The sequence below is a fragment of the Felis catus genome, chromosome X, assembly GCF_018350175.1.
Source record: "Felis catus isolate Fca126 chromosome X, F.catus_Fca126_mat1.0, whole genome shotgun sequence".
NCBI classification, from domain to species: domain Eukaryota; kingdom Metazoa; phylum Chordata; class Mammalia; order Carnivora; family Felidae; genus Felis; species Felis catus.
Window position 1 is genome coordinate 13,314,418 of NC_058386.1, and position 27,795 is coordinate 13,342,212.

The 27,795-nt window shown below is 43.0% G+C and overlaps 1 protein-coding gene across 3 annotated transcripts; it reads right to left on the reverse strand.

Annotated features, from left to right (window-relative positions):
* Positions 1–130: 130 nt before the first annotated feature.
* Positions 131–24,305, reverse strand: RBBP7 (RB binding protein 7, chromatin remodeling factor). Of its 3 annotated transcripts, none has more exons than XM_023249426.2 (12): positions 23,989–24,305; positions 23,003–23,147; positions 17,324–17,469; positions 13,957–14,130; positions 12,827–12,942; positions 8,000–8,160; positions 7,128–7,254; positions 6,929–7,006; positions 6,241–6,317; positions 3,883–3,940; positions 1,325–1,435; positions 131–578 (listed from the first exon to the last, which is right to left on the reverse strand). In XM_023249426.2, the coding sequence occupies exons 1-12, from the start codon at positions 24,002–24,004 to the stop codon at positions 510–512; spliced, it is 1,278 nt and encodes a 425-aa protein (XP_023105194.1). In that variant the 5' UTR covers positions 24,005–24,305; the 3' UTR covers positions 131–509. The 3 variants fall into 3 exon arrangements, with proteins under 3 accessions (XP_023105194.1, XP_019679152.1, XP_011289921.2); XM_019823593.1 differs by lacking the exon at positions 23,989–24,305 and adding an exon at positions 23,432–23,594 and having other exon boundaries at positions 13,957–14,103; XM_011291619.2 differs by lacking the exon at positions 23,989–24,305 and adding an exon at positions 23,432–23,594.
* Positions 24,306–27,795: the final 3,490 nt, after the last annotated feature.

Genomic DNA, 27,795 nt, shown 5'->3' on the forward strand with positions numbered 1-27,795 from the left:
TTGCAGTAGGACATTGTCCACGTACCCTGGAGAGAAAGTCAGTTCAAGGCACATACGTACCAGCTTTCTCACAAGACCGGACACACACATACATACTCTCCTACCCAGGTTCTAAAAGAATAAAACAGACTTTATTTTAAAACTTTATTTCTGCAAAGCCAATCAACAAGTGTTGGAGGGAAAAAGTGTAAAAGTTATTCTTGCATATCTGGGAACAGCAAGCACTTAGTTTGAGAAAACAAGGACTTAAAATAGTTGAATCAAAGGCAGTACCCTGCTACTTGCATTTTAAAACGGTGATGTTCTTTCTTAACATAACTTTCTTCCCTAAAAGCTACAATATGATACAGTACGCAATAGCTCACTTGAAAGTGCTAGAATCGGAAGGTAAAGAACGCCGTATGCCATCCCACTTACATGTCCTACTATACAATGCCTTTTTGGCGCTTGATAAACCAAGCATTCGTGTAGCATTACATTCAATAGAAACGTTTCTTGTACTTTGGGTTTTAAGATCCTTGCCCCTCCAGTTCCGATGTTGTGACATCTGACTCTTCGTCATTGTAAATATTTTCAGCCTGGAGAGGACAACCAAATAAAAGCATAGGTAAAAACGCCTCATGGTTTTTACAAAATTGTCTAAAACAGCATGAGATAATTCTGTCTACGCTTTAGGATTCGCCGCTCAATGGGTTTCAGTGTTGGAAATTTTTAGGTTAGAGGTTTTCCTCCCACACTTTAATGAGGACACACTGAGGTGGTGTTCTTATTCACCAGTGTGTAAACCGCACGGCCATACCTAGCTGTCCACGTACTTAGCTGTCCACGTACTGCTTATTCCTATCGTAACAAGTGTTTTCCAAAAGTATTTCAAGCATCATTTGGATGAAGCAGTAGCCCCGAAGAGATTTGGCTGGTTAACAGCGCCTTAGAAAGGTCAGGTACTTAGTACTCCTCACCAGAGAACTCACTCAGTACCGTGCAAATGCTGCCTATGATGACACAGCAGACACCAGACATCCAGCAGTGATGCCAAGAGCCCAGGTGAAGTGGGCAACGGTCGTGCAGAGCGACCAGATGCCGTGTCCACAGCTGTGTGCGTCTGTGGTGGTGGTGGGGGGGGGGGGGGGGGGGGGTACACACGGGTTTCTCCTGACCTGACAGGTACATAACTGAACTAAAAGACTGTTGTTAAAACGGACAAAAGTCTTTTAAGATTGTTTCCTTTCTGTATTTGGTGTGATATGCACAACTTATAATAGAAATACTTTGAGTAAACAGTTTTTCTCCTTTTCATTCAGGAAAAATAAACATTTTAGCTCACCATTTGCCATATCTGCATGATGTTATCCTCAGACACCGAGCAAATGACCCAAGGTTCATTGGGGTTCCAACTAAAATCTGATATCTTGGCGGTGTGTCCTCCATGAATAAACTGTTAACAAGAGTTGAAAAATAAAGCCTTTGTTTCGTATCTTAAGTTTCCAGAGCATCAGTCTTGCAACGGAGGTTTAGAGGGAGGGGTTTACAACAGGCTTAGTAAATCCACCCTCCACTTACTTTGCAAATTTCCAAACCCTCAGAAAAGGTGACAGAACATAACAGTGAATGCCTGGACACCCTCCACCTACATTTCCCAAATAGTAATGTTAACACGTGTGTTTCCCTACACAGACACACCTGCTGAACCACCCCTAAATAATTCGCCACATCACCCAAAAGTAAGGGTATTTTCCTACACAACCGCACTGCCATTTCCATACCTAATACATTTAACGTTAATTCAGCCTCATTATCAAATGTATGTAGTTAGGTACCAATATTTAAGGCAATAAATTTCCATAATGTTCTATTACAGACATTCTTAAAACTGGCCCACCTGAGGAGTCTCCTGGTTCTTCTCTGTAGGGCCCCCCCAGGTGCCCCTTCTCCCCTTGCTAAAAGAAAGGCACACCTCCCAGCCACCCTCAATCTTTCCATGGCGCATCACTCAAGGTGGGGATTAAGAACAACCACCACCACCACCACCACCCCGGGCGGGGGTGGGGGGTGGCTCTAAAAGCAAAGCCCCAGAAAAGCCAGGCAGAGAGCTTTGCTATGAAGTGAAGCTCACTTCCTACAAGACACAGCCTCATGAGAGTACTGGGCTTTCCTTACCTCAGAAGAATCAGAAGAAACCATTCTCACAAGGACAGTATGAATACACGATTTTGAACAAAGAAGTCACAGTTCCTGACCAAGTCTGATTTGACTCGTTTGACAATTAGGTTACAAGCAAGGTAACTATTTTACCTAATAATTTTTTCAGTTTAAAAACAATAGGAAAAAAACAGCTTTTCAAAATCACGTTAAGGGGGACATAAGAGAAAGTATGTTCAGACCACAGGCTTGGAATACAGAAGGAGTCCTCAAATCAAGATCCTGTTACACTAAAATTATAGTATCCAGTTTACCACAAGTAAATGTCCCTTGATTTCAGGCTCTCTTGTCAAAGGAGCAAAATCCTAGTGATTTCCTCAAGAACTACAAAATTGTTCTAGAACCATAAGATACAGGGGTATCCAAAAATAGCTGGAAATCTTGAAAACATACTAAGTGCACGAATCAGTCACAAAAGACGTTATATTCCATTTCTAGGAATTGTCCAGAACAGGCAAATCTAGAGACACAGAGTAGATCACTGGTTGCCAAGGGCTGAGGAAAGGAGCAGACCGGGAGCGGACAGAGTTCCTTTTTGAAAGGGAAACGATCTAAAACTGATTTGTGGCAATGGTTGTACGATTCTGTGAACATACTAAAAACCATTGAATTACACAGTTTAAATAGGTGAACTGTATCTCAATGAAGGTTTTACCAAAATTAAGTACAAACAGCTGGGCGAAAACATCTTGTAGCAACGACTCAGCTAGAAAATACTTTAAAACCACGAAGCCATGCATCCCAAGACAGACTTTAGATTAAGCCACTCAATACAGAATAAACCATTTAGGTGCTATCATCTGTCCAGGACGACAGTTTATCAAGAAATGCTATCCTTTAATCAGCAGGACACAGAACATGCTAGCACGTGAGAGTCTCCTTATACCCCTTTGCCACTTTCTGCCATTGCTGGTGGGCATGGGAACACATCGGACAAGGAGTAAGGGGATCTTGGACGTTCGTGCAACATGGAGGTTTAGTGAGCATCTTCTTTTAAAAGTGGTGGGCAAAGCACAAGTATACTAAAACTGAGTACTGGCCTAGGAACTAAAAACACGTTACAGAGGAATGAGTGACCATGTGCCAAGTAACTGGTGGAAACGAATGTGGATTCAGAGCGAGGACGAACCACTGTGAAGTCTGGCCATGCTTAGTAGGAAAGGGACTTAAAGGACGAAGACCGACAAGACAGACACACCACAGAAACCTCCCAATGGCCAAGGAGATGTAAGTGATTCAACTAGGAGTAGGAGAGAGATGGTAGACCATGTTGGCACCAACAAGATCGAGAATGTCTTCATTTTCTGGGCAGGGACCTCAAAAACTCAGGTCACTAAAACATGTCTATATGGTTAGATAGTGGGAAGTATTGCTGAGTATCAATACCTACCGCCCACACCCCCAAAAAAACCCTCAGAAATATTACCATCGGGAATCAGTGAGAAATTACACTATTTCCCAGGAACCCAACTGGTTCTTAGTGAAACATTTGTAAAAACCTACTGTGCTCTCTTTACTAGTTTCAATAAATGTCAAAACCCAATCACAATTGACCTCCAATTTGAAATCATCTTCAAGAGCTAGCGCTTGAAGTTCTGACTTATTTTCCAGATACATGGATCAATAACAAATTGTCCAATCTGCACATAACATTTCATCTTGCATAACAAAGCCAAAATATACCAGGAGTTCTGGAGGCCCATCTTCTGCGTCTTCTGCTGATTGTTCTTCTCCAATTTTGCTATTAAGAAAGAATATAATGCTCTCGTTATTGGAATTCTTGTAATGCGAAGAATGTTTGCAAAACCAGCATCAGCCCACAAAACACATCTTAAAACACACGCTAGAAACAACTTCTATACCGTATCCATGACAGTTTCTCTACTAATTACTGGTGGAAGGATGGGATGCTTACTTCCTGTAAATGATTTAAGAGCTGTTCGTAACTGAAGACCCCACAATGAAATGGCTAGTAAAAGTTAATTTACAATTCAATATTCAAATAAATACAATTCATTATTCTTAACCGTGGTTGTTTACTGCATTGGATTTAAAAGGTGAAACAACACATCAGTCAAGGGAAGGCTGTTTTTTTTTTTCCTTCTCTTAAATTCCATTTGTAGAATTTGCCAGCAGGCCCAACAGTGAAATCTCTTTACACACCAAATATCAGCCCTGGTATCTAGCCCCAACGTGGACTTAGCTAGTAATAACTGCTGAAAAAGCAGCCGAAATACACAACCTTCCAAGTGATACTTTCTTTTTCTTCCCATTAAACTCAAACCAAACACATGGGACTGCTAGACAATTCTGTTTATCCTCCAGTCAGGAGTACCAATTGCTAACACTGACCTTTTTTGTTTTGTTTTAAATGTTTGAGAGAGAGAGAGACAGAGACAGAGACAGAGAGAGAGAGAGACAGAGAGAGAGAGAGAGAGAGAATGAACGGACAGGGAAGGGATAGAGACAGAGGAGAGAGAATCCCAAGCAGGCTCCATGCTGACAATGCAGAGCCCAATATGGGGCTCGATCTCCCGACCCCAGAATCATGACCCGAGCTGAAATCAAGAGTCGGATGCTCAACCGACTGAGCCACCCAGGTGTCCCTAACGCTGACCATTTTAATCCATGATTTTATCTAATGTAATTTTAACAGTATGCAAGTCATGAAAGAATTTTAAGAAGAAATTTTATAATGCCTGCAAATTTATTACGGGCACCTATAGGGACAATTCAGCTGCATCACTCCATACAACCACTAGTTTTAAGTTTCTAATTTTACTACTAAAATTGTTTTCAAATAAAACTGAACATAGTCAAATATCTGCTTTAAAGATCGTCTACATTTCCAAGATTCTATCATGGCCAGAGTTTGCTGCACATGAACACAGAACATCAGATGTTTAGAATACGAGCACTGTATTCCACAGTGTTTATGTCCTCTACACTGAAGGACCTGCCTGTCTCTGTAATTAAGGTGGCCTTAGTTTTAATAAACTAAAAACTTAGTCCACTTCAAAGCAATACATTTAAATGAAGATAGAAAACAAGTTATCTTTTGGTAATTTAATGATTTAAACTTAGGATAATGACATCTTAGAAATATATATAACTGAACACCTTTATTAATGGGTCTAAAGGTTCAGACAAAAAAAATAAAGGAATCTGAAATTCTTCGAATAGCTACTCAAAAATCAAGGGACTTTAAACACTGGGAGAAACTAGAGGCTGGGTGGCTCAGTTGAGAGTCCAACTGTTGATCTCGGCTCACGTCACGATCTCTGCGCTGACAGCACAGAGCCTGCTTGGGATTCTCTCTCCCCCATCTCTCTGCCCCTCCCCCGCTCGCTCTTTATCTCTCTCAGAAGAATTTAAAATAAATACAATAAAATTGGAAGAAACTATAAAATACTGAGTCCCAGAAGAACACAAGCTCTCTCACAGCATGGGCTGCGCTTATCCCGTTCCCAAGTGTATCCCCAGCAGTTACACAGCCCACAGGGGGAGCTCAGCTCTTCCAAATGAACCAATGAAAGCACCGAAGAGCAAGCGGTAAAAACACTCTAGGAGTGCAGGCATCACGTGAGCTCCAGTGAGACGTGAACAGCTAGCATCCACACCCCCTTTCTACAGCAAGAGTGTCCACAACACAATTATCTGGATATTAAAACCACACACTCCCCCCAGCTTCATGCCTGAATATCAACAGAAAAAAAACTGATCTTCTCAGCTAGCATCCACACCCCCTTTCTACAGCAAGAGTGTCCACAACACAATTATCTGGATATTAAAACCACACACTCCCCCCAACTTCATGCCTGAATATCAACAGAAAAAAAACTGATCTTCTCAATCTAGTTTGCAGTCCATTTGCTGATTCATTTCTATTTCACAGAAGAAAGACTCTTAAGGAAGGTACATGAAAGTTGCTTTAATATATTTGGCTTATTAAACCGGGGTTAGCAAACTACTCTCTAGTTATTACATCATCTGCCAGATTAACATACTCCTGCAGTTTCTCTTCACCAGATTTTGAGTTACCTTAAATCCCACACGTTCAGGCGGCGATCAGTACCACTTGAAGCCAGAATAGTTTCGTTATGTGGAGACCAGTGGACCTAAGTAATACAGATTTGGAAGTGTAAAGAATCATCTGTTCCTACATTTGTGGATAGTTTCTAATCCTCGAGATTTTCCCAAGTCCTGTTCTGCAATACTCTCTGTGGCCTGCGGCCCTCCTTCCTTGTCCTAGCCTTTCAAGTGCTCTTAAATGGCCCATCTCCCTAGCCTGCCCCCCGAGAAGGACCACACTTCCCAATACAGGGGACCTCAGCTAGAAATCCCCATAAACTTATTCGGCCCCATAACCATCCCAGAATCTTGTAAACTTTTCAATGAAGTGCATCTTAAGCCTATCCAAATCTCCATTTGAAACCACATACAAGGTTTTGTTTTGTTTTTTTCACTAGAGGACCCACCCACACTGGACACCTTAACTGAAGAATCCTTGGGTTTCAATTTTTAAACTGATCCTGTTTTGCAAGATCTTTTCTACTTCTAAAGTAATAATCTCACAGAGCTCCAAGGTACTTCCCACTAGTTAACCTAGAAGAGGAACTTAAAAATATATATACATACCATGTCTGCTATAAAAGCAAAAAAATTTTAAATAGCCCCCATCCAAAAGTTAGTAAAAACATGACAGAGACACCAGAAAACTGTCACATACCTGGAAAATTTCATCTTTATGAGATTCAAAGGTATGGAGTTTTAATTTTAAATTACGCAGATCCCATAAAGCTACAGTCTGAAGAAAAAATAAATGAAAAGGAATTCATTTCTCCACTTCACAGAAGAATTTTAGAGTATCTGATTATAGAACAAGGCAACTGGGTCCATAAACACCAAATATACAAAAACTTAGAAACCTTATCCGCAGAGCCAGTTGCGAGAATGAACTCGCTGTAGGGATTGAACGACAGACAGTTGACCTCGGCAGTGTGAGCGTCCACGAGGTGGCTCGGCTTGGAGGTGGTATTGGACCTGGTGTCCCATCTACAACACAAAGGTACGAGGCACACAGCACAAGAGGAAGCCACCCGACCCTCCCCAGCTTGTCACACGCTCACACTCGTTTCCAGGTCCACACTGCTCCACACCACCCTATCTCCGCTATGCTCGCCCCTTTAGAGACACCCCAACCACATACAGAGCTGCCATTGGACTTCAAGCCACTAAAGGACATATTCTAAACCTACGGAAAATAAACTAAGGCTATCATTCCTGGTTTCGTGTCGATTAGATTCCTGTCTTAATTACCAACTATTTCAAGCATACGCCAACTACTCTAGAGAATGATGTAATAATTTGATTCCTACAACCTAGCCTTGTCAAATTTTACTATCTGGCCATATTAGCCTCAGATATTAGTTTACGAGATAAAACACATGACAGGTGACTGAGCGCAGCCCTGTGGCTGTGACCTGATGCAATCATTCTTAGCGCTCACCTTCAAAGTCACCTTGACTCCCAATTTTGATATTTACCACTACGCTACCAAGCACGTTTCTTCACATTTACACTTTTTTCAAATAAAAATTATGTTCATTCATATAGCACAGTAACTTCTATGCAAAAACAGCTATTATATGGCTTCTTGTATGTCAATTCTACCTCACTAAAGTTTTTAACGCCAGTATAAAGCTTAAAAAAAAAAAAAAATCAAACCACAGGCCACCAGAATCACTGATGGTCTCATACAGGACCATATACGAAGACCCCACTGAACCTTCCACCTTACATCATAAGTTTCTGATCATCAGCAACAGATCCAAATAATGACTCGTGTAGCAGATGCCAGGCCACATCCTCTACGACAGCTGAGTGGCCAGTAAAGATGGCTTTAGCGTCCACAATCTTGCCTTCCTTTGGTCCTGCATTTATATCCCACAGACAGACAGTCTAAAGGAAGGAAAAAACAAATAACCTTCGTTAAAAAATTATTTAACTATAGGCGCCTGGCTGGCTCCATTGGAAGAACATGTGACTCTTGATCTCAGGGTCATGAGTTCGAGCCCCACGCTGGGTGTAGAGATTATTTAAATAAACTTTAAGAAAACTATTTAACTATATAAGAGGTAGAAATAAACACAAGGCAGAGGAAATGTAAATAAAAGTAAAGCTTCAGAAACAGAAGAGTGTATGGTTGTAGTATAGCTTCTATGATCTGAGATGCAGGGGCAAGGAAAGGAAATGGTAACAGGGACGGGGAAACCGAGCATGATGGCAACAAGAGACAATCACATTCGAGTTTCCATCTAGATACAGTCAAGTATCTAAAAGTCAAGTGTCTAAAATTCATCTAGATTACACAATGCAACACTGAGAGCCCAACATTCCATATCTACTGAACAGAAATTCACATCCTAAAAATTCAAGCAAGGTTGGGAGACTGGGAATTAAAACTAAAACATGCCTCTTAAAAAAGCAAAGAGGCTAAGTCTCACTTCACAGCAGAAACCACTACAGCACATTAGAAAGTGAGACAGGTGGATAGCCCAGAAACCCCAACTAGGCTACTTTGAGGGGCCAAACCTTAGGGCCTGCAAACAGATCCCCACAGTGTACTCCTCAAAATATCAGCAGAACCCAAGGAGAGGCCACAGGCCTCAAAGATCACAGATCAGCAGGCTCTGGGAGTGGAGTCTTCTATTGACAACCATCACAAAGAGGAAAGACATACTGTTTATGAAAAAAACATTGTAAGCTATATAGGGCAATGATTATCATCCAAACAATTTAAGACAAAGGTAAGTCCACTAAGGTATATTTGCAGTAATACCACTGACATTGGTATGGGATTCATCTTTTTTTTTAGTTTGTTTTTTTTTTTTAACGTTTATTTATTTTTGAGACAGAGAGAAACAGAGCATGAACGGGGGAGGGTCAGAGAGAGGGAGACACAGAATCAGAAACAGGCTCCAGGCTCTGAGCTGTCAGCACAGAGCCCGACGTGGGGCTAAAACTCACGGACCGCGAGATCATGACCTGAACCAAAGTCAGCCGCTTAACTGACTGAGCCACCCAGGCACGCCATGGGATTCATCTCTTTTAAAATCACTTTCGAGGAGGCGCCTGGGTGGCTCAGTCGGTTAAGCATCCGACTTCGACTCAGGTCATGATCTCACGATTTGTGGGTTCCAGCCCCGCATGAGGCTCTGTGCTGACAGCGCAGAACCGGGAGACTGCTTCAGATTCTGTGTCTCAGTCTGTCTCTGCTCCTCCCCCGCTTGCGTGGTCTCCCTCAAAAAAATGAATGTTAAAAAAAAATTAAACATTAAAAATAAACATTAAAAAAAGTTTAAAAAAATCACTTTCTTATCTGAGTTTCAGCAACAAAGCTATTTCCCAGTAGCAGCTATTTACCCATGAACAAAAAAGTAGTTTTACATAATACACACACCTTAGCCTTTGTTGATACGCACACACTCAGATGCAAAATTTACAAGCAATGAAGAGAAAGGAACATGCAGAGCTCTTGCCATCCTCCCCTGCTCACTTCGGAAGGATCCTGGGAAGATTAGCAAGATGCCTGGCACATGCAGAGCCCTTGGGAAATGTCAGCTTTTATTATGACTAGCAACTCCCAGCCTAGTGTCTTCAAAAGGCACTAGTAATTAAGTTACTGAGTATAACCCATCCTCCCTGTTTTGGAGACTCTATCACACCCACTTTGAGGGAAGAGGAGGAAAGCCTCCCTTTGGAGAACTAAGGGAGACCTTGCTTCCCAGCCTCCCTTGTGACTGGGACATGATGTCGGCTCCAGCAGTCTGACAAGGATTTTGAACTGTGACCATCAACAGGGAAATCTGTTGTCAGGACTGCAAGCGTGGGGAAGAGGGAGTGGAGTATAACATCTACCAGCCTGATCTCTGAGTTGTGGATCTGACCTCTCCTCTCTGTTCTGGACCATTTTCTAGCCATTACAGCAATTCTGTGAGCTACCCTGCCCAATGTCCTTCTGATAAATTCCTCTTCTGTCTGCCATCAGCCAGAGGTGGTTTCAATTGCCTGCAGCTAAAGAATCTTGACTGGGCCAATTATCTGCCTTAAATATTTAGAAAAACATCAACAGAAATTGTGACCAGTAGAAACATAAAGAAGGTCTGTGATGTGACAGGTCCTGTTCTAGGCAGGAGGATATACTAAGGAAGAAGGCAAAGAACCTGTGGCCAAGTTATAAAAGATTTCAAAAGCTCCGGAAGTCTACTCTCAACTCTGGGGGCAGTCATAGCAAACACATTTTGCTTACAGTATGGGTTCCATGAAGGAATGTATGGAGCTGCAGGTGGCAAGAATGCTACAAACACTGGGGGCGCCTGGGTGGCTCAGTCGGTTAAGCCACCGACTTCGGCTCAGATCATGATCTCGCGGTCTGTGAGTTTGAGCCCCATGTCGGGCTCTGTGCTGACAGCTCAGAGCCTGAAGCCTGCTTCAGATTCTGTGTTTCCTTCTCTTTCTGCCCCTCTGCCTCTCATGTGCTCTCTCTCAAAAATAAACATTTAAAAAAAATTTAAAAAAAGAATGCTACAAACACTGATCTACAATAATAACAGGATCACTTTGCATTTGTGTGGTACCTTTAAGATACTTGTACGAAGGATGCCAAGACAACTCAATAGGTAAATAGTAGTCTCCTCAACAAACAGTGCCAGAAAAACAGGATAATCACATGCAGAAAAGGAACATGAACTCCTACCCCACACACAAAACTAAACTCAAAATGGATAAAGGACCCACCTATACGCAAGATCTAAAAGTATGCAATTCTTAGAAGAAAACATAGATGTAAATCTTTGTGATGTTGGATTATATGTAATGGTTTCTTAGGATACCAAAAGCACAAGTAACAAAAATAAAAACTAAACTGGACTCAAAATTATTTCTGTGCTTTGGAGGACATCACCAAAAAAGTGAAAAGACAAGCCACAGAGTGGGAGAAAATCTTTTCAAATCTCATCTGATAAAGGACTGGTATCCAGAATAAAAACAATTCTGACAACTCACTAAAAGAAAAAACCCGAAATTTAAGGGGCATGGGGTGACTCAGTTGAGCGTCCAATTTCAGCTCAGGTCATGATCTCACATTCTGTGGGTTCGAGTCCCGCGTCAGGCTCTGCACTGACAGCTTGGAGCCTGGAGCCTGCTTCAGATTCTGGGTCTCCCCCTCTCTCTCCCTGCCCCTACCCTGCTTGTGCTCTCTAATAAAAAAAAACAAAACGAAATGAAACAAAACCACAAAATTTAAAATTTGACAAGGAATTTGAATACTTTTCCAAAGAAGATCTATAAATAGCCAATAAAAACATAAAAAGATACTCAAAATCATTAGCCATCAGAGAAGTATAAATCAAAACCACAAGGAGATACCACTTCACACCAACAAGGATGGCTCTAAGAAAAAAGAGACAATAACAAGTGCTGAGGAAGATGTGAAGAAACTGGAACCCTGGGGTACACACTGCTGGTAGGAATGTGAAGTGATGCAGCTGCCGTGGGAAAGCTTGGCAGTTTTTCAAAAAGTTAAACACAGAATTACCATATGACCCAGTATTTCCACCCCTAGGTAATGAAAACCTACATCCACACAAAAACTTGTACAAAAACGTTCACAGCCAACATCATTCAAAATAGCCCCAAAGCAAAGCAAAACAAACAAACAAACAAAAAAAACAAAGCCCAAAGTAGAAACAACCCAAATGTCCATCAACCGATGAACTGGTTGTTCAGCCATGAAAAGGAGTGACGTACTGACCTATACTTCAACATGGATCAACCTTGAAAAACTTATGCTAAAAAAAAAGAAACCAGACAGAAAAAAAAGCACATATTCCATTTATATGAATTACCAAGAATAGACAACTCTAGGGGTGCCTGGGTGGCTCATTCAGTTAAGTGTCTGACTTCGGCTCAAGGTCATGATCTCGAGGTTTGGGAGTTCGAGCCCTGCCCTCCATCAGGCTCTGTGCTGACAGCTTGGAGCCTGGAGCCTGCTTTGGATTCTGTGTCTCCCTCTCTCTCTCTCTGCCTCTCCCGTGTTCACGCTCTCTCTCAAAAATAAATACACATTTAAAAAATTATAAAAATGAAAAAATAGACAACTCTATAGAGAAAGTAAATTAGTGGTTGGCAGGAGCTGGGGAAGTGGGGAGTGACTACTTAATGGGTCAAGAGTTTCTTTTTGTGACATTCGATGAAAATGTTTGAGTTAGTAGTGAAGATTGCACAGCTTTGTGAATATACGAAAACCCAGTGAAATGTACTCTTATATAAAAAAGTTTTTCCAATGTAATTTCTATTTGTCAGGTCTCACACTTCATTGTTTCCATTAGATATACTTTTAAATAATGGGACACCTTTTGCCCACCTTCCTTCTAGTCTAAAGCTGCTTCAAAAGAGCTCTGTGGAATCCCAAGGCTCCACCAGGGCGATATGATAACCATTGCTCTAAATCCTGTAAAAATGTTATCACAATAATCAGCAGCACTATCTTAGAACACCTCCTGCAGTGCAGAACTCTCCCTGACAGTCTTTAAGGACAGGAGATTGGGAAGAGTAAGTTTCTCACATGGTCGTCTGATGCACTCAGGAGATGTCCACTCAAATTAGAATTCCAGGAAAGACCATAGCCTTCCTTTTGGTGGCCTCTTAACCGAAGATCGGGATTACATTCTCCACTTGGGTCTAAAGAGAAAAAGAAACACGTTAACTACTAAGTGATTTTCTGTTTATCAGAACTAGTAAAAGCGATTTTCATTCCTCACTGAATGAGCTGTAACGTTCATTATAATGCCTGGAAAACACCACATATGAATGACGACTTAGGACTTGGTCTGACCCCCAGCCACCCTGAAAAGCAGTTCTGTGCTTCATTGCAAATACTCAATGCAAACCAAGACTCATGACCATAAAATGACTGACTAGTTCCTTTGCAAAACCTAGTACTAGCTCCGACACAAACCCCTGAAAACTACAGCTGTTCCCTCAAATGTGAGTGGCAGCAACCCTCCCATGGATCAAATTGTTTACAACTTTCTTGTGAGGAAAGAGTTAACACGGCAGGTCTGGTTGCTCAGCCCTTGCACGTATCCAGGGTAGCCCGCAACCATGACTGACCCTTAGCCACCCCCTAGGAATGTGACCCTCACAAAAATCGTCATCACTGACATGAGGTTGTGTACGCCCAGGGCAGTGAGGCATGCGGTAGCAGCTTGTCAAGACTTGCAGGATTGTTTGGCGATTCATGATGTACCTGGCTTCACTGCTAGGGTCCTGAGTTTCCCTCAGCATGGCAGGTCAGAGCAGGATGTGCCTATGTGACCAGACCTCTATAAAAAACGCCAGATCCGGAGACTCAAACAGGATTCCCTGAGCAGAGACATTTATCACGTGCCCCTGTGGTCTGCTGCTAGAGAAAAAGCACGTTCCGTATGGCCCTGGTGGGGAAGGACTCAGAAGCCTGCGCCTGACCTCTCTGGACTCTGCCTGATATGTATCTTTTCTTCCTGCTTTTTGCTCTGTATCTTCTGCGGTGATAAACCCTAGCCAGGAGCATAACCTGCCGGGAGGTCCTTCTGTTCAATCAACTGAATTTTGAGGACGGTTAATAGACTCCCAAAATGTTTAAACCTTTAAAAACCATAGAGTACACTAGTTTCAAAAATGTTGGAGCAATGGCCTGATTTCATTACTACATACCTGGCTTAGCAGGGTGCTTTGTATAGTCAAAAACCAGCACATCAGAAGATGGTGTTTTTGTAGCAATGATGTGAGGATTCTGCGGCATGTAACGAGCACGGTTTACTTCTCCTTCATGGTTAATTTTAATTTCACATTCAATTTTTCCTGTTACAGAACCAAAGCCACCAAATTCTAATGTGAGAAGAAAGAAATAAACATACACTTACGATTAAAATTCACCATTTAGTTTAATACACCCAACAGATTTTAACAGAATACAACATAACCAGAGAACACAAAAAGAGGGGTTCAGTTGCCACTTGAAATTAATTTATTCTCAAAGCCCATTTGGAATGGAAAATGATAACACTATTTTCTGCAAGTTAAGTTTCACCTTGGATTTAGAATAATTAAAAACTGGCCTCTTTCAGTTGTGAAGAGGATGTAATTATTCCTAAAATCAGAAATCCATACTAGCTAACCCCCAACTCAACTCTAAGACACAAATATGCTGGCTCCACCAGCACACCTAATTCAACTGCTAGTGGAGTGCCAAAGCTAAAACGAGGGGGCTAACCTATCTGGCGTGTGCATAAGACTATAGTGTTGAGTAGTTATTAAAAAGGCTTGGAAAAGTAACAAAGTCACATAAAAAGTAGAAGAACCTCTGAGAAAGCAGCAAGATGATAGCAGAAAGAATACAAGTAGAGAACATCTAAGCAGATAAGGACAAATGAGGACATTTTCTTTTTTGTGCCCATAGATTAAAAACTTGAATAGTTGCTGACACTTAAAACGTTGGGAGGCTCATTATAACTGTATCATTTCTTCCTGACCTATATTGCTACTTCTTTGTCCATTCCTTTTTTGTTCACCCTGTGTCTCGGGTTAGGGAATCACAACTCAAATGCCTAATGGAGCCAGGGAGGTAACAAGTAAAACAGTCTGGCCAGGGCCTGGAGGAAACAAACCAAAAGCAGCAAACCATTTCTCAGTTTCAGCCAGCTCTTGCTATATGGGAATGCTTAATGAACACTGGCTCCCATGGTTTAGTATCGGTGTTCAGCCATTCTTCTCCGTGGCAAACAGAGCTTACTACTCCGTGTGGCTGAAAATCATCTCTCATTCCCCAGAGCTACTCCCACACAACCATATACAATCACCTCCTTCCCTCTCAGCACTTCCCTTTCCATCATGTCAATGGGAGAAATGTTCCCTAGCAAAGACCACCCCTCCTGATCCTGACACTGCTCCAAACCTGCCCCAACTTTGATTTTCAACCCACCACCCAATCCCCCTCCCTTTGTGGACTCTAACAGCTCTAACACTTCTATATAAAGACACTCAAGTCCCCCAATTCCTTTACTTATTACAACCTGAACAGCTCTCCTCTTTAAAAAAAAAAAAATGGATTTCTAGGTAAGATTTACTTCGAACACAGGGCTTTGTTTTCTCAAACTCAAAAATTTGAAAAAAAAAAACCCACTATTTTAATAATAGTATCCATTACAAAATACTGTAACTGAAAACAGAAAGAGGTATTAACTGAATTACTTCAGTCACTTGTTAGAATATACTGAACAAGTGACTTCAGTAACTTCATATATCCATAGGTTGTGCAGAGGGACTAATTCTTAAGCCAAGGGTCCAATAAACACATACTTCAGGATTAAAAGCCACTAAAAATTTCTGATTATAACAATATTTACAGAAATAACGCATAAAGTTGTAGGGAAACGGACTGTGAATTATGGGAGTGACAAATGGAGTAAATCATTTTGGAAGATAGTTTTCTACTATTTTAAGTGGACAGTGAATACACCATACGACTCAGCAATTCCACTCCACTAGATAAATCTTCCCACATGTGTATAAGGAGACATGGCAAGGATGTTCACCGAAGCACCATTTGTAAATGCAAAATACCACATACACGTAATCCAACTGCCCCCAGTTGAACAATGAATGAAGTAAGGTTTAATCACAGTGGAACATCAAACAGCAGTTCAAAGGAGACAGGCATCTACATGGTACACACACACATTATCACATAAAACAACCTGTAAAAAACCCTTCATATTTACTACTGTATGAGTAATAACAGTTAAAAATGGCACACTGATTTTCAGGACACAGTGATAAAGTCTTCAAGGAAAGCAGGTCAGGAAAGGGGTATGGGGTGGCAAGACTTTAGCTATAAAATATTTTATTTTCAATAAGAAAAAAATTAAAGCAAATTCCTTAAAATGTCAAGATGAAACCTTTTAGGGCTGTGCAGAAAGCACTAACCCAGCAGGTCTGGCTGCTGAGCCCTCGCCGCTCTGAGGGACACTGGGACCATGAATGACCCCTGGCCGAGTCCTGGGAACACAGACCTCAGAATGTTCTTTCCGTTACTGATGGACTGATGGTTCTGTGGTGTACACCTGGAGCAACAGACCATGCTGTACCAGTTTGTCAGGGTCGCTATGCACAAACATCAAGATTGACGATATGCACCTGGTTTCATTACTGGGGTCCTGAGTTTCAGCTGTCTTAACTGGCTGCCAGCAGGATGTGCCTGTGAACCGCCCCCCACCCCAGCCTCACATCCAGACACTCAAATGGGTTTCTCTGGGCAGGAGAGAGAGATTCCGCACATGTCCTTGTCGTCTGCTGCCAGAGAGAAAGTACATCGTGTGCGGTCCTGGACGAGACTTGTGCCAGACCTCCCCAGACTCCCTGATGCGTATCTTTTTCCTGTTGCTTCTCCTCTGTATTCTTTACTGTAACAAATTTTAGCCATGAGTATAATTTGCTATGGAGTATTGTGAGTCCCTCTAGCACAATGACCAAACTTGGGTGATGGTGGGAATACCAAATCAAGGGAATATAGGTTTGACAGGGTAAAAAAGGAAGTCAATAGCTTCCAGAAAAACCACTGTCACTGTCTGGTATGTATGCCTGCTTTTTCCTATGCACACGCAACACATATTATTCCTTTTACCAAAATTGGTACTATAATCACACAGAAGTTACTCGATTTATCTTGGACATCTTTCCATCAAGAGCATATAGACTTGCCTCATTCTTTGTGAGTCTATGTAAAATTTCATATTTACCTCATTCTTAACAATTGCTGCACAGTATTTCAAACATACCATAATGTGTTTAACCAATTTCCTATGAACTAACATCTGGGTTGCTAAATTGATCCTAATTTTTCCATCTTACAAATAATGTTATATCATGAAATCTTTGTGCACATGTGAGCAAGTAGTTCTATGCGATAAAGTCCTAAAAGTTAAACTGCTGAGCCAAAAGAGATTAGTAGAAAACTGTAATAACATATAACTAGAAAAAGGCACACTCCCTCAGACACCAATAGAATATATGGTATACCTACCACCCTTCTCACTGTCACAGTGGGAAGCATCAAACTGTGCATCATCGTTCGGAATATGGACTCGAGCAACCACAAGATGATTCTGCTCATCAGATGTGTGAGTCCCCAGCACTAGCCAATGAAGGGCATAATCCTTTCCTTCCGGTCTGTTTAGGAAAGAAAATAAGTCACACTAATCCTACAGGAAACCAGTTACTAACAAATGCAATCCATTACCAATCTCCATACCCATAATCATGACTTCTCACTTAAAAAATATCTTCCAACTTAGTACATTAGATATTCCTAATTTTCCAGTAAGAGACAAGATAGAATGTTAAGTTTAAGCATCGAGTCCAAAAAACTGGGTTTAAATCCTGAATCAAACTAAAATTAGCTATATGCAATTCCTTACATCACAACTTCCTGTGGACCTCAGTGTCTTCACCTAAAAAACAGGTTATGAGGGCAAATGGCATGATGAGAAAACGCTTTATTGACATTCACGGTGCTTAATGTTGGAGGGCCAAGACGTACGGCTCTGGGCCCCAACACTAGACAAGTTAGGCTATTTATGTTTGTTCCTAAATTTTAGTTGTTGAAAGGATTTAGTGGTTTTTAAAAGAGGTGTGAGTGTTGCTTCTATGAATGTAATTTAGTAATAACTTAAAAAATACACGGCGAGGGGCACCCGGGTGGCTCAGTTAGGTGTCCGACTTCAGCTCAGGTCATTATCTCACAGTTTGAGTTGGAGCCCCATGTCTGTCCCTGCGCTGACAGCTCAGAGCCTGGAGCCTACTTTGGATTCTGTGCCTCTCTGCCCCTCCCCCGCTCACACTGTCTCTCTCTTTCTCTCTCTCTCTCAAAAATAAACATTAAAAAAAATTTTAATTTTAAAATGGTGAGATTTTACTAAGATTTGGCTTAAAATAAAAAAGAACAATAAATACATATACAACTCCAAAACCAGAACAAAGCAACCATGGTTAAGCAATAACAGGTTGTTTGAAAAAAGACAGGAGTCTTAGTTGATGTATGCTCAGTGCCTAAGAACAGCATATGGCTATCAAAAAAGATAGTTCCATCTTAGGTGAACTTACATGGGGAGGGAGAGGCAATGCATGGGAGCACTCACCCACTTAAGTTTAAATGAAAAAAGAAAACATACCTAGAAAATAGACTCAAAGCAACTGTACTTTAGGAGGACTTAGACAAAATGAAATCTGTTCTGTACAGGGAATACTAATTCAAAACAAAAGGGAACTTCAACATATCTCAGTAGAACCATTTGAAAAGAAATGGAAATGCTTGGGAGAAAGGAGGCACCACAGAGCAATGTTAAGGCTGACATAAAAGGAAGTCACTTTTCATAGGGTTAAACAGAAATAACAGGTTCTAAGGAGCACGGTCCCAACATGGAATGCAGGACCTGGAAAATTCCTCGACTCTAAATTCAATTTGGATTTTCCCTAACACTATAACCATATAAGGATTTTCCTTTTTTCCTGTAAATCCTTTCATCTTCATCATTAAAATACAAACCTATTTTCCTGAACCAATCAATATTACAAGGTTTCCTTCCAATGCTGGAGGCACCTAAAGCCACAGAAGCACTAATGTTAAAAGACCTTGTCCTTCTGCAGCGTCAGCATCTTTTGATCACTTTGACTTCACTGCTAAGAAATTTCTCTAACAATAACAGATTGTCACAAGGTTATTATTCTCAGGAGCACTGTCTTAGCGGCAAAAGACTGACAACAACCTAAATATCCATCAATAAGGCACTGGTGACATAAATTATAGTATATCCATAAATGGAATTCTGTGGAGGCCTTAAAACAAGAGAGTGTACTGGGGAGCCTGGGTGGTCAGTTAGGTGTCAGACTCTTGATTTCGGCTCAGGTCATGATCTCCCGGTTTTGTGGGTTCAAGCCCCTCATTCGGTTCCTCGTGCTGTCAATGCGGAGCCTGCTTGGGATTCTCTCTACCCCCCACAGGCTCTCACTCCCTGTCTCAAAAATAAACAAACTTAAAAAACCCACCAAAACCCAGGAGTATATTTAAGCATGCTGATAGGAAAAAGTCTCCCATGTAAACCACCAATTGAAAAGTCAAGTGAATAACTTGCTACATAAAAAAAGATGGAGGGGAGGGGCACCTGGGTGGCTCAGTAGGTTAAGCGTCCAACTTCAGCTCAGGTCATCTCACAGTCTGCGAGTTCGGGCTCTGTGCTGACAGCTCAGAGCCTGGAGCCAGCTTCAGATTCTGTGTCTCCCTCTCTCTCTCTCTCTCTCTCTCTCTCTGCCCCTCCCCTGCTCATGCTCTGTCTCTGTGTCTCAAAAATAAATAAAAACATTTTTTAAAATTTATAAAAAAGATGGAGGGGAGATATGTGTAATGTATTTTATTCTGGCAGGAAGAGTTAAAAAAAAAAATGATGGTCTCTGCTCTGGGTAATGAGACCAAGAGAATAGGGGACATGGAAAGGGGATTTATTTTTTTTTACTCTATGCACTTCGTACCATCTGAATTTGAATGATTACAAAGTGTTTTAGGTAAAGACTTAAGTTAGTCTCAATATGTTTAAGAAATTATCTAATAAAAGATATGGGTTAGAGGTGCCTGGGTGGCTCAGTCGGTTAAGTGTCCGACTTCAGCTCAGGGCATGATCTCGCGGTTCTTGAGTTCAAGGCCTGCGTCAGGCTCTGTGCTGACAGCTTGGAGCCTGGAGCCTGCTTCAGATTCTGTGTCTCCCCCTCTGTCTCAAAATAAGTAAATATTTTAAAAAAAATAAAAAGAATAAAAGATACAGAATAAAATTATTTTCTTTTATTAAAAATTTTTTAATGTTTTTATTTACTTTTGAGACAGAAAGAGACAGAGCATGAGCAGGGGAGGGGCAAAGGGAGAGGGAGACACATAATCTGAAGCAGGCTCCAGGCTCTGAGCTGTCAGCACAGAGCCCGACGCGGGGTTCAAACCCACAGACTGAGATCATGACCTGAGCTGAAGTTGGACGCCCGACCAACTGAGCCACCCAGGCGCCCCTAAAATTATTTCTTAAAAATACCTAAATGAAAATTTTTACAAGGCAAATCCACTATGTGGACAACTAATGAACTCAGTTTAAGGACAATAGCTTAGAAAGTACAAGTAGTTACTGGGGAGTATGTAGGTAGAAGGCAGGCCTTATGAGGTTGACCAGAGTCTAGTTCCTCAAAGACCCAGGCAGTAAGAGCAGCCAATATTTCCACTGTTCCATATAGTAACAAAACATAGTCACATTCCCTTATACCCAAACAGAATCCTGCAAAGCACCACATAGCTATCCTCAACATCCAAGAATGTAGGCAGGCTGGCTGGCATTTTCTTGCATTCCCAGAGCCACTGCACACCCCACAACCAGACCCCACTTCTTTGTAATGCAAAGAATACCATGGAATACATAATTTATTTTCTGTTCTGTTCCTAAGTGTTCATATGCAAGCAGTATCTGGGAGGATGCCTAGCTGGCTTAGTCAGTGGGACATGCAACTCTCGATCTTGGAGTTGTAAGTTCGAGCCTCACATTGGGTGTAGAGATTACTTAAAAATCTTGGGGCACCTGGGTGGCTCAGTTCGTTAAGCGTCTGACTCTTGATTTTGGCTCAGATCGTGATCTCACAGCTGGTGGGAGGGAGCTCCACATCAGGCTCTGTGCTGAAGCAGAGAGCCTGTGCTGAAGTCCCAGAGCCTGCTTGATATTCTCTCTCTGCCCCTCCCCCCAAACTATATTATAAAAAACCCCAAGAAAATAAAAATCTTAAAAAAAAAGCAGTTATCTGGGCTAAGAACATAGAGATCATTTTTTAAATTGTTACACAAAACATATCACAGATAATATTTTTTAAAAGACTCGAGTAAGCACTTTGCACTGAAATCCAAATGGAGAAAGTTACTACACTTTAATAAATTATTTCTCAACAATGGGGTGGGAAAATCAGCATCAGTCACCACTTACTGTGTACTTACTCTGTGCCAGCACTTTAACAGTGCCTAATCTCATTTAATGCCCTCAAATACAGGCAGTCAGAACCTAGAGCACCTCCATTTACACATCAGACGACTTGGGAATGGATATTGACCAACCTGCCCTAACTTGGGTACTGAGAAGTAGGGGGCAGGATTCAAACTCAGGTCTCTAACCTTACAGTCTCACCCACCCCCGCTGTTTTCTACTGTTCAGGTAGGTCAGAAAGATCCAAGACAATATAAGTTAAGCTGTTAAAGTTTTTAATTTACTTAACAGAAATACAGAGTCAAATGTACATGGTACTCTAAAGGAGAACCTGAATACCTTCAGGTATTTGATGCTCAAAAGTGTTATGTCAATGCTTAGAAGTCTCCATTATTTATTTCTTGGCTACTCTTCCCACATCTGTATATTTACACTGCGATTTTTGGGAACCCCAATGGAAGCCCCTACCTGTATGTAGGACAATGTTTGGGAGTCTGACCTTTATTTTATCTTATAAGATTAACTGGGTCTTGAAGTGCCTCAGTGTCTCAGTCGGTGGAGTGTCAGACTCTTGATTTCGGCTCGGCTCATGGTCTAACAGTTTCGTGGGTTCCAGCCCTGCACTGGGCTCTGTGCTGATGGTGTGGAGCCTGCTTTGGAGTTTTCTCTCTCTGCCCCTCCCCCACTCATGTTTTTTCCCCCCTCTCTCAAAATAAACTTAAAAAAATTAAATACAATTAACTTGCTCGTATTTTCGTAACTTGTCACAAAATCCCCTTCATAGACTAGTGTCGTCAATCCTCATTAAGTCATATACTCACATTACCTAAATTGAATAGTTTTAAAGTTCATGGCCAAATTCCTACTAGAAAAAGTGCAAGCATATGAGAAAGGTAGTCTAGTACAGGAGTTACCTCAACTCTGGGGCACCCAGATTGGGCTCAGAATCCCACTTCACCACTTACCAGTTGTGTGATCTTGGGGATGTTACTTAGCTCTATCCCAGTTTCCACCACAGTACAAGGAGGATAAAATCACAGTACTCTTCTGAGTATTAAACCAAATTAGCAGGACACAAAACTCTTCACATGGACCATACCCTATTCTAAATGTTCAATAATGACAGCACTTATTACCAGAGAAATTTAAGAAACAGCCGAAAAGAACACTCTTACGAAGACCAACAACAACCTCAAAGTGTTTTCCACGCTATTAGCCAATAACCTCTTTTCTTCAGTGAACTGTTGCTAAATTCTTTTCCCCTTTGTCCATTAAAACCTATTCATATTGGGGGCTGATTACATGAGTGTGCTCGCTTTGTAAAAATCCATCAAGCCGTATGCTTACGATTTGTGCACTTTTCCTGTAAATATTCTATTTTTCAATAAAGTTTTAAAGAAATCCATTAGTCTAGGGCCCCCCAAAATGCTGCTCTGTATTGAAACCCAAGAAACATCAAATATGTTAGGTGTTTTCTACAAATATCATTAAACGCACACATTCTTTATCCCCTTTTACACCCACGCTTACATGTCAGAAATCATCCCACAAATCACTTAAGTTTTGAGAATAAAAACCACCTGCCAGTTCATCCAAGGGCTAAATTGATTACACGCTCATGTTCTATGTGTAAAATGCTGAAACTTGGAAATTCAGGACAATAGCTAAATTTACGCAAAGTAAAAGTTGCCAGAAACCCTTACTTAGTCACTTCAGGAAGCCACTGAACGGTAAGACTCGGCCACTGAAGAGCATGGGTCATAACCAGGTCATACAGAAACGGCGTATTCTTCTTCCAGATTTTATATTCTTCATTGATGACACGCTCCTCCACAGTATCTTCAAACACTGAAATTTGGAGAAAGCCCATACAATTAAGCGGCTGAGAGAAATCGAAGTCAGAATCTGTACACAGATACTGGAGGTCACCTCGAGATGGCCACACCTAACCTACTCTTTAGCTTTACATCTAATTTGGACGCAAACTAACTGCTCTTCCAGAACGCGGAGAAAATATTTATTAACACCAGGAAGCTTATTTTTTGCACCTAGAAGTCAATACCGCTTGTGTGTACAGAATTGAGTAATTACACGGACAACGATTCTGTTTTGCCAGTTACAGCTGTTCGCACCTGTTCTAAGATGACGACTCGTACGTACAGGGGCTCCACGACCCACCCGGGGAGCCGAATCCACGTGTAGCAGAAACCCCTCGGCCCGCTCCCTCCATCCCCCACCAGGAGCGGCCTCCGCTCCCACGAAGCCCGCGTCAGCAGCCATAGGCCGGCGTGTTCCAGAATCCCCCGGACAAGGGCCGCGACCCTGAAGCGATCGACGCGCGCGCGTGGAAGGAGCTGCGGTGCCCGCTTTCCGGCGGTGGAGGCCGCCTCCGCCCGAGAGCCAAGGGCGCCGGAGGGAGCGCCGCCGCCGGAGGGGGGAGGGGAGTTGGGGGGCGGGGGAGGGAAGGGGGCCCAACCCGCGGCCCCGCGCCCGGCTCCGGAAGTGCTCAGAGCCCTCCGCGCCGCGGTCCCGTCCAGCGTAGGCCCCTCGAGGCGCGCGCCTAGCCTCGCGCCCGGCCCCGCCCCCTGCTCCTCACGCCAATTCGCGCCTTTCGCCGGCGCGTGCCGCGGCCTCGCGCGCCCGCCGCCCCCCGCGGTCCCGGCGCGCGCCGCCCCGCAGGGCCTCTTACTCTCTTTACTCGCCATCTTGCGTCGGGTCGTTCGCCCCTCGCCGCCGCCTCGGACTCCCCTCGCTAGCCAACAGCAGCCCAACCACAGGCGTTCCTGCCTCGCCCAGGCGCGTCCACTTCTAGCTCTCGAAGCGCGAGCTCCGTCTTACAGCCTGGGTGCTCCCCAGACGCTGCGTCCTTCTCTCCTGCCTCCTCCCCGCTCGCGGGTACCGAGGTCTGAGGCGCTCTTCTCTCTCTCTCCAAACTTGGAACGAGACTTTTCAACCCGCGCCTCCCAGCCCGCCCAGGCAGCTGAGCGCAGGCGCATCCGCCCTGGGAAAAGTGAGAGGCGGTGGAGAGGCGGGCCTGGGAGCCAACGGCTCCATGGTTTTGACCAATGAGGTGCGGCAGGCGGGTTCACGCGGCGTTTGGAGGCGGGCTTCTGGGGGTGGGCGGGGCGTTCCGCGGCAGGAAGTTGGCGAAGCGCAGGCGCGAGGACTCGCCCAGCGCTCCCAGGGCCCGGCGCGGGGGCGGATGGGGGCGCGCGGGGGTGGGGCGGATGGGGGCGCGGCGTGCGAGCCGCGCGGGGGCCGCGAGCCCCGAGGCCACGGGGCGTGGCTGCTTGCAGAGGCCGAAGCGTTGGGGTGGGAGGGGGTAGGGAGACTGCCACCGCTTAGCCAAGCAAAATCTCACAGCGAGAGAGGAAAATGGTTTCTAGTCTCGAGAGATTACTGTGCCCTCAAAGTCTCCCCGATAATCACGGGCATGCAATTCTGTGCACCCTGAAAGGTTTCCTTTCCAGCCGACTGACTTTTCCTGGGGCCCGGTCGAGTGGAGGTGGGGTTCGTTGGAGGCGAAAGGAATCTTTTACAGAGGCCGCGGGCGTTTTCGACTGCTGTAGCCGCCGAGCCTCCCTGTTAGGCTAAACCTGCGGCCTGTGCTGGCACAGGCCGCCAACGGCCCGAAGTTGACTTGAATTACATTTTCGTTTGTTCGCGTATTTGGGTCTTTAAAATGATTTGCGACCTCTCCAACTGCAGAGAATTTTGTCCCTACCCCGGCGTTCTTGTCTCCGTCCCAGGCCGGGACCCTGCTGAGTCATTCTTGTCACCTGCAGGGGTCCCAGGGCAACCCCTCTCCACGATTGGCGAAACTGGGGAGAGCTTCCCTAAGCTGACCCGGGATGGCTTGCTTTGAGCCCTACTCTACCTTGGAACTTGGTAGCCCTGGAGGAGTGCCTTCGGGCGCGGGGGTGAGGAGAAAGTGGGCTGCAAGGCCAGATGGGCCAGGAGCACAGGGTACGGGGTAGGGGTAGGTGGCCGAGATGCCTACGTGCATAGGGAACCTCAGTGTGCATCCAGACTCTGGGAGAGGCTCCCCCTGCAAAAGCACCCCGGAACATTTGCTGCCTTTATATTTTCCAAGTGCGACCATGGTGATTCTCAAGCGAAATTGTTCAGTTGCCCCTGTGATGCCCACTTTTCTGATTGGGAAACGCACTCAGACGTTACTCTACTCGATGGCAGAACCAGTAATATTACCTTATATAGAAATTTATTGTGTGGTGCCTCTGCTTTCCAGTAGGTTACAATTCATTATTATAACACTCTGCCTTCGTGTCGGGCCTAAGAGACTAAAGCTGGGGCAGGGCCGGGCGGGGGAGGGGGGGCCGCGGCTGGAAAGGGACCAGGGTTGGAAGGGCGTTTAAATAGTACAGTTTTCATATTCTAGAACAGTGGTTGGCAAAAGTTTTTCTGCAAGGGGCCAGGAGGGTAAATATTTCAGGCGTTGGAAGCAACTGCTCAGTCAGCTCTGCCACCTTATAGTGAGAGAGCAGCCCCAGCCAATATGGATGAACCTGGCTCTATTCCAATAAAACTTTATAGACACCGAAATTTCATATAAATAATTTTCACATCAATTTCACGTGCCACAAAATATTGATTTATTTTTCAACTACATCAACATGGAAAAATCATTCTTAGCTCGTGGGTCATACTAGAGCAGGTGGTAGGTTATATTTAGCCAGAGGACCCTAGTTTGCCCACCTTGTTCTAGAATAATTGTCTTATGGCTTTGCTTCAATGGGAACATCCTCATGTGCACGGCAAGAGAAGGCTTGGCGGACAATTTCCAGTCTCCCTTTAATCTATTTTACTTATATCTGATGGGTAGGCATGATTTCCAAAACCTATTACATGTGTAGAGGGTTGAAAGAAATCTTCCCAGACCATACGGCTTTAAAATCTTTATACCGTCCACCTGAGGGTCAGAGAGGGGCGTATGAAGCAGATATTTGGGGAGTTTCTGAAAATATTCAGGCACTATCATACACCTAATCCAAAAGTATCATGTACAACATATTTTATTAACTGGATTTTTTTGTTGTTGTTAAGTAGAATCTGTCGATTCTGTTTCTCTAATTTTTTTGGTCTTTTGTTTTTCTGGCCAGGTATCTTTTTGCCTCAGTACTTAATGTTTCCCTTCACATTGCTTAACTGTTAAGTTTTGCTTTTGTTTTTCACCCCAACTTTTTAGCTCCAGTCCTAATCTTTTCTCCCACTTTCTCTTTGTCTCCCACTCAACTAGGTCTGCTAAATGAGTAAGGCACCAACAGGTGCATGCACAAAGTATGCTCTCTTACCGAAGATGCTCTGTTTAGGTAACTTTCTCTAAGACTGTTGACATCAAAGTGGCTGTGTTGTCAGCTGCCACTTTCTCCATGCTTACAGTGTTTTACAGACTATTATACTTGTGTATAAACTGAAATGAGTTACACAGAACCGTACTGACCTTTACTATGTGTGATATAGTCTGATATTTTCTTTTGTTGGAGAAATATACAGATCACCCTATACATTGATTTTTGTGATCGCACTTAGTCACAACTTGAAGTTTGAAAAACAGGGACACTTGGATATTTTTGAAACCTTTAGCCAGTCCCTGGCTTTTATAAAATAGCAACACGCCCTCATCCACCCCCACAGGTAATCACATTCTAACCCCTTTACTCTATCTTCTTTTTTCTCATAGCGCTTATCACCACCTGACAAATGTTTGTTCATAGGTTATTCCCCCTACACTAAAAAATATAAATTGCAGGATCTGTGTTTTGGTATATTCCCAACCTGGACCAGTGCTTACCACGTGAGGAAGCTCAGGCAGAGAATGGTGGTTTTTCGCCAAGGTCACATAGCTAGTGAGTGTTGGACTTGGAATTTGAATTCAATTGGCCTTATATTAAGACAGCAAAATGGATCCTATGTGATAGAATGAACTGTTTACCAAAAGAAACAAGAGAGGGAAATAATACCTCGATATTCTGTGTTCATAAGCAATCTTCACTCATTTTTGGTGAAAATCTTAGCCATTCAAAGAAATTGTGGAATACCTACTGTGTGTCATGCATTGTTCTGGGAACTGAAGATACCTGAAATAAGACATACAGAGCTCCTGCTCTGTATTCCTTTATTTTTGTACATATATCCCTTCTATTTTATACATTCTTTTATTGTTTTTTTTTCTTATTACAAAAACAAAGCTCGTCACAGAAAAATCTGAAAATCACACGAGCAAAAGGGAGCATAAAGAATACCGATTTCATCCAAATTGTTAGGAGCAGAAGAAGATACAGAAAATATTAATAACTATCATGCATTGGTTACTGGTATTTTGAATGATGGTTATTTTGTTATTCATATGTTGCTCTATTTTAAAAACTTCTCCAGGGGCGCCTGGGTGGCTCAGTCGGTTGCGTCTGACTCTTGGTTTCTGCTCAACACACTGATATCACAGTTTCATGAGGTCGAGCTCCACGTCGGTCACTGC

Coding starts and splice junctions, on each gene's coding strand:
- RBBP7 (XM_011291619.2), bottom strand. CDS start 23,579: ATGGCTGCTGACGCGGGCTTCGTGGGAGCGGAGGCCGCTCCTGGTGGG. Junction 12,943..13,956: donor AAAGCACCCTGCTAAGCCAG/GTATGTAGTAAT, acceptor TTTTCTCTTTAG/ACCCAAGTGGAGAATGTAAT. Junction 6,318..6,928: donor ATAAAGATGAAATTTTCCAG/GTATGTGACAGT, acceptor TGTATTACTTAG/GTCCACTGGTCTCCACATAA.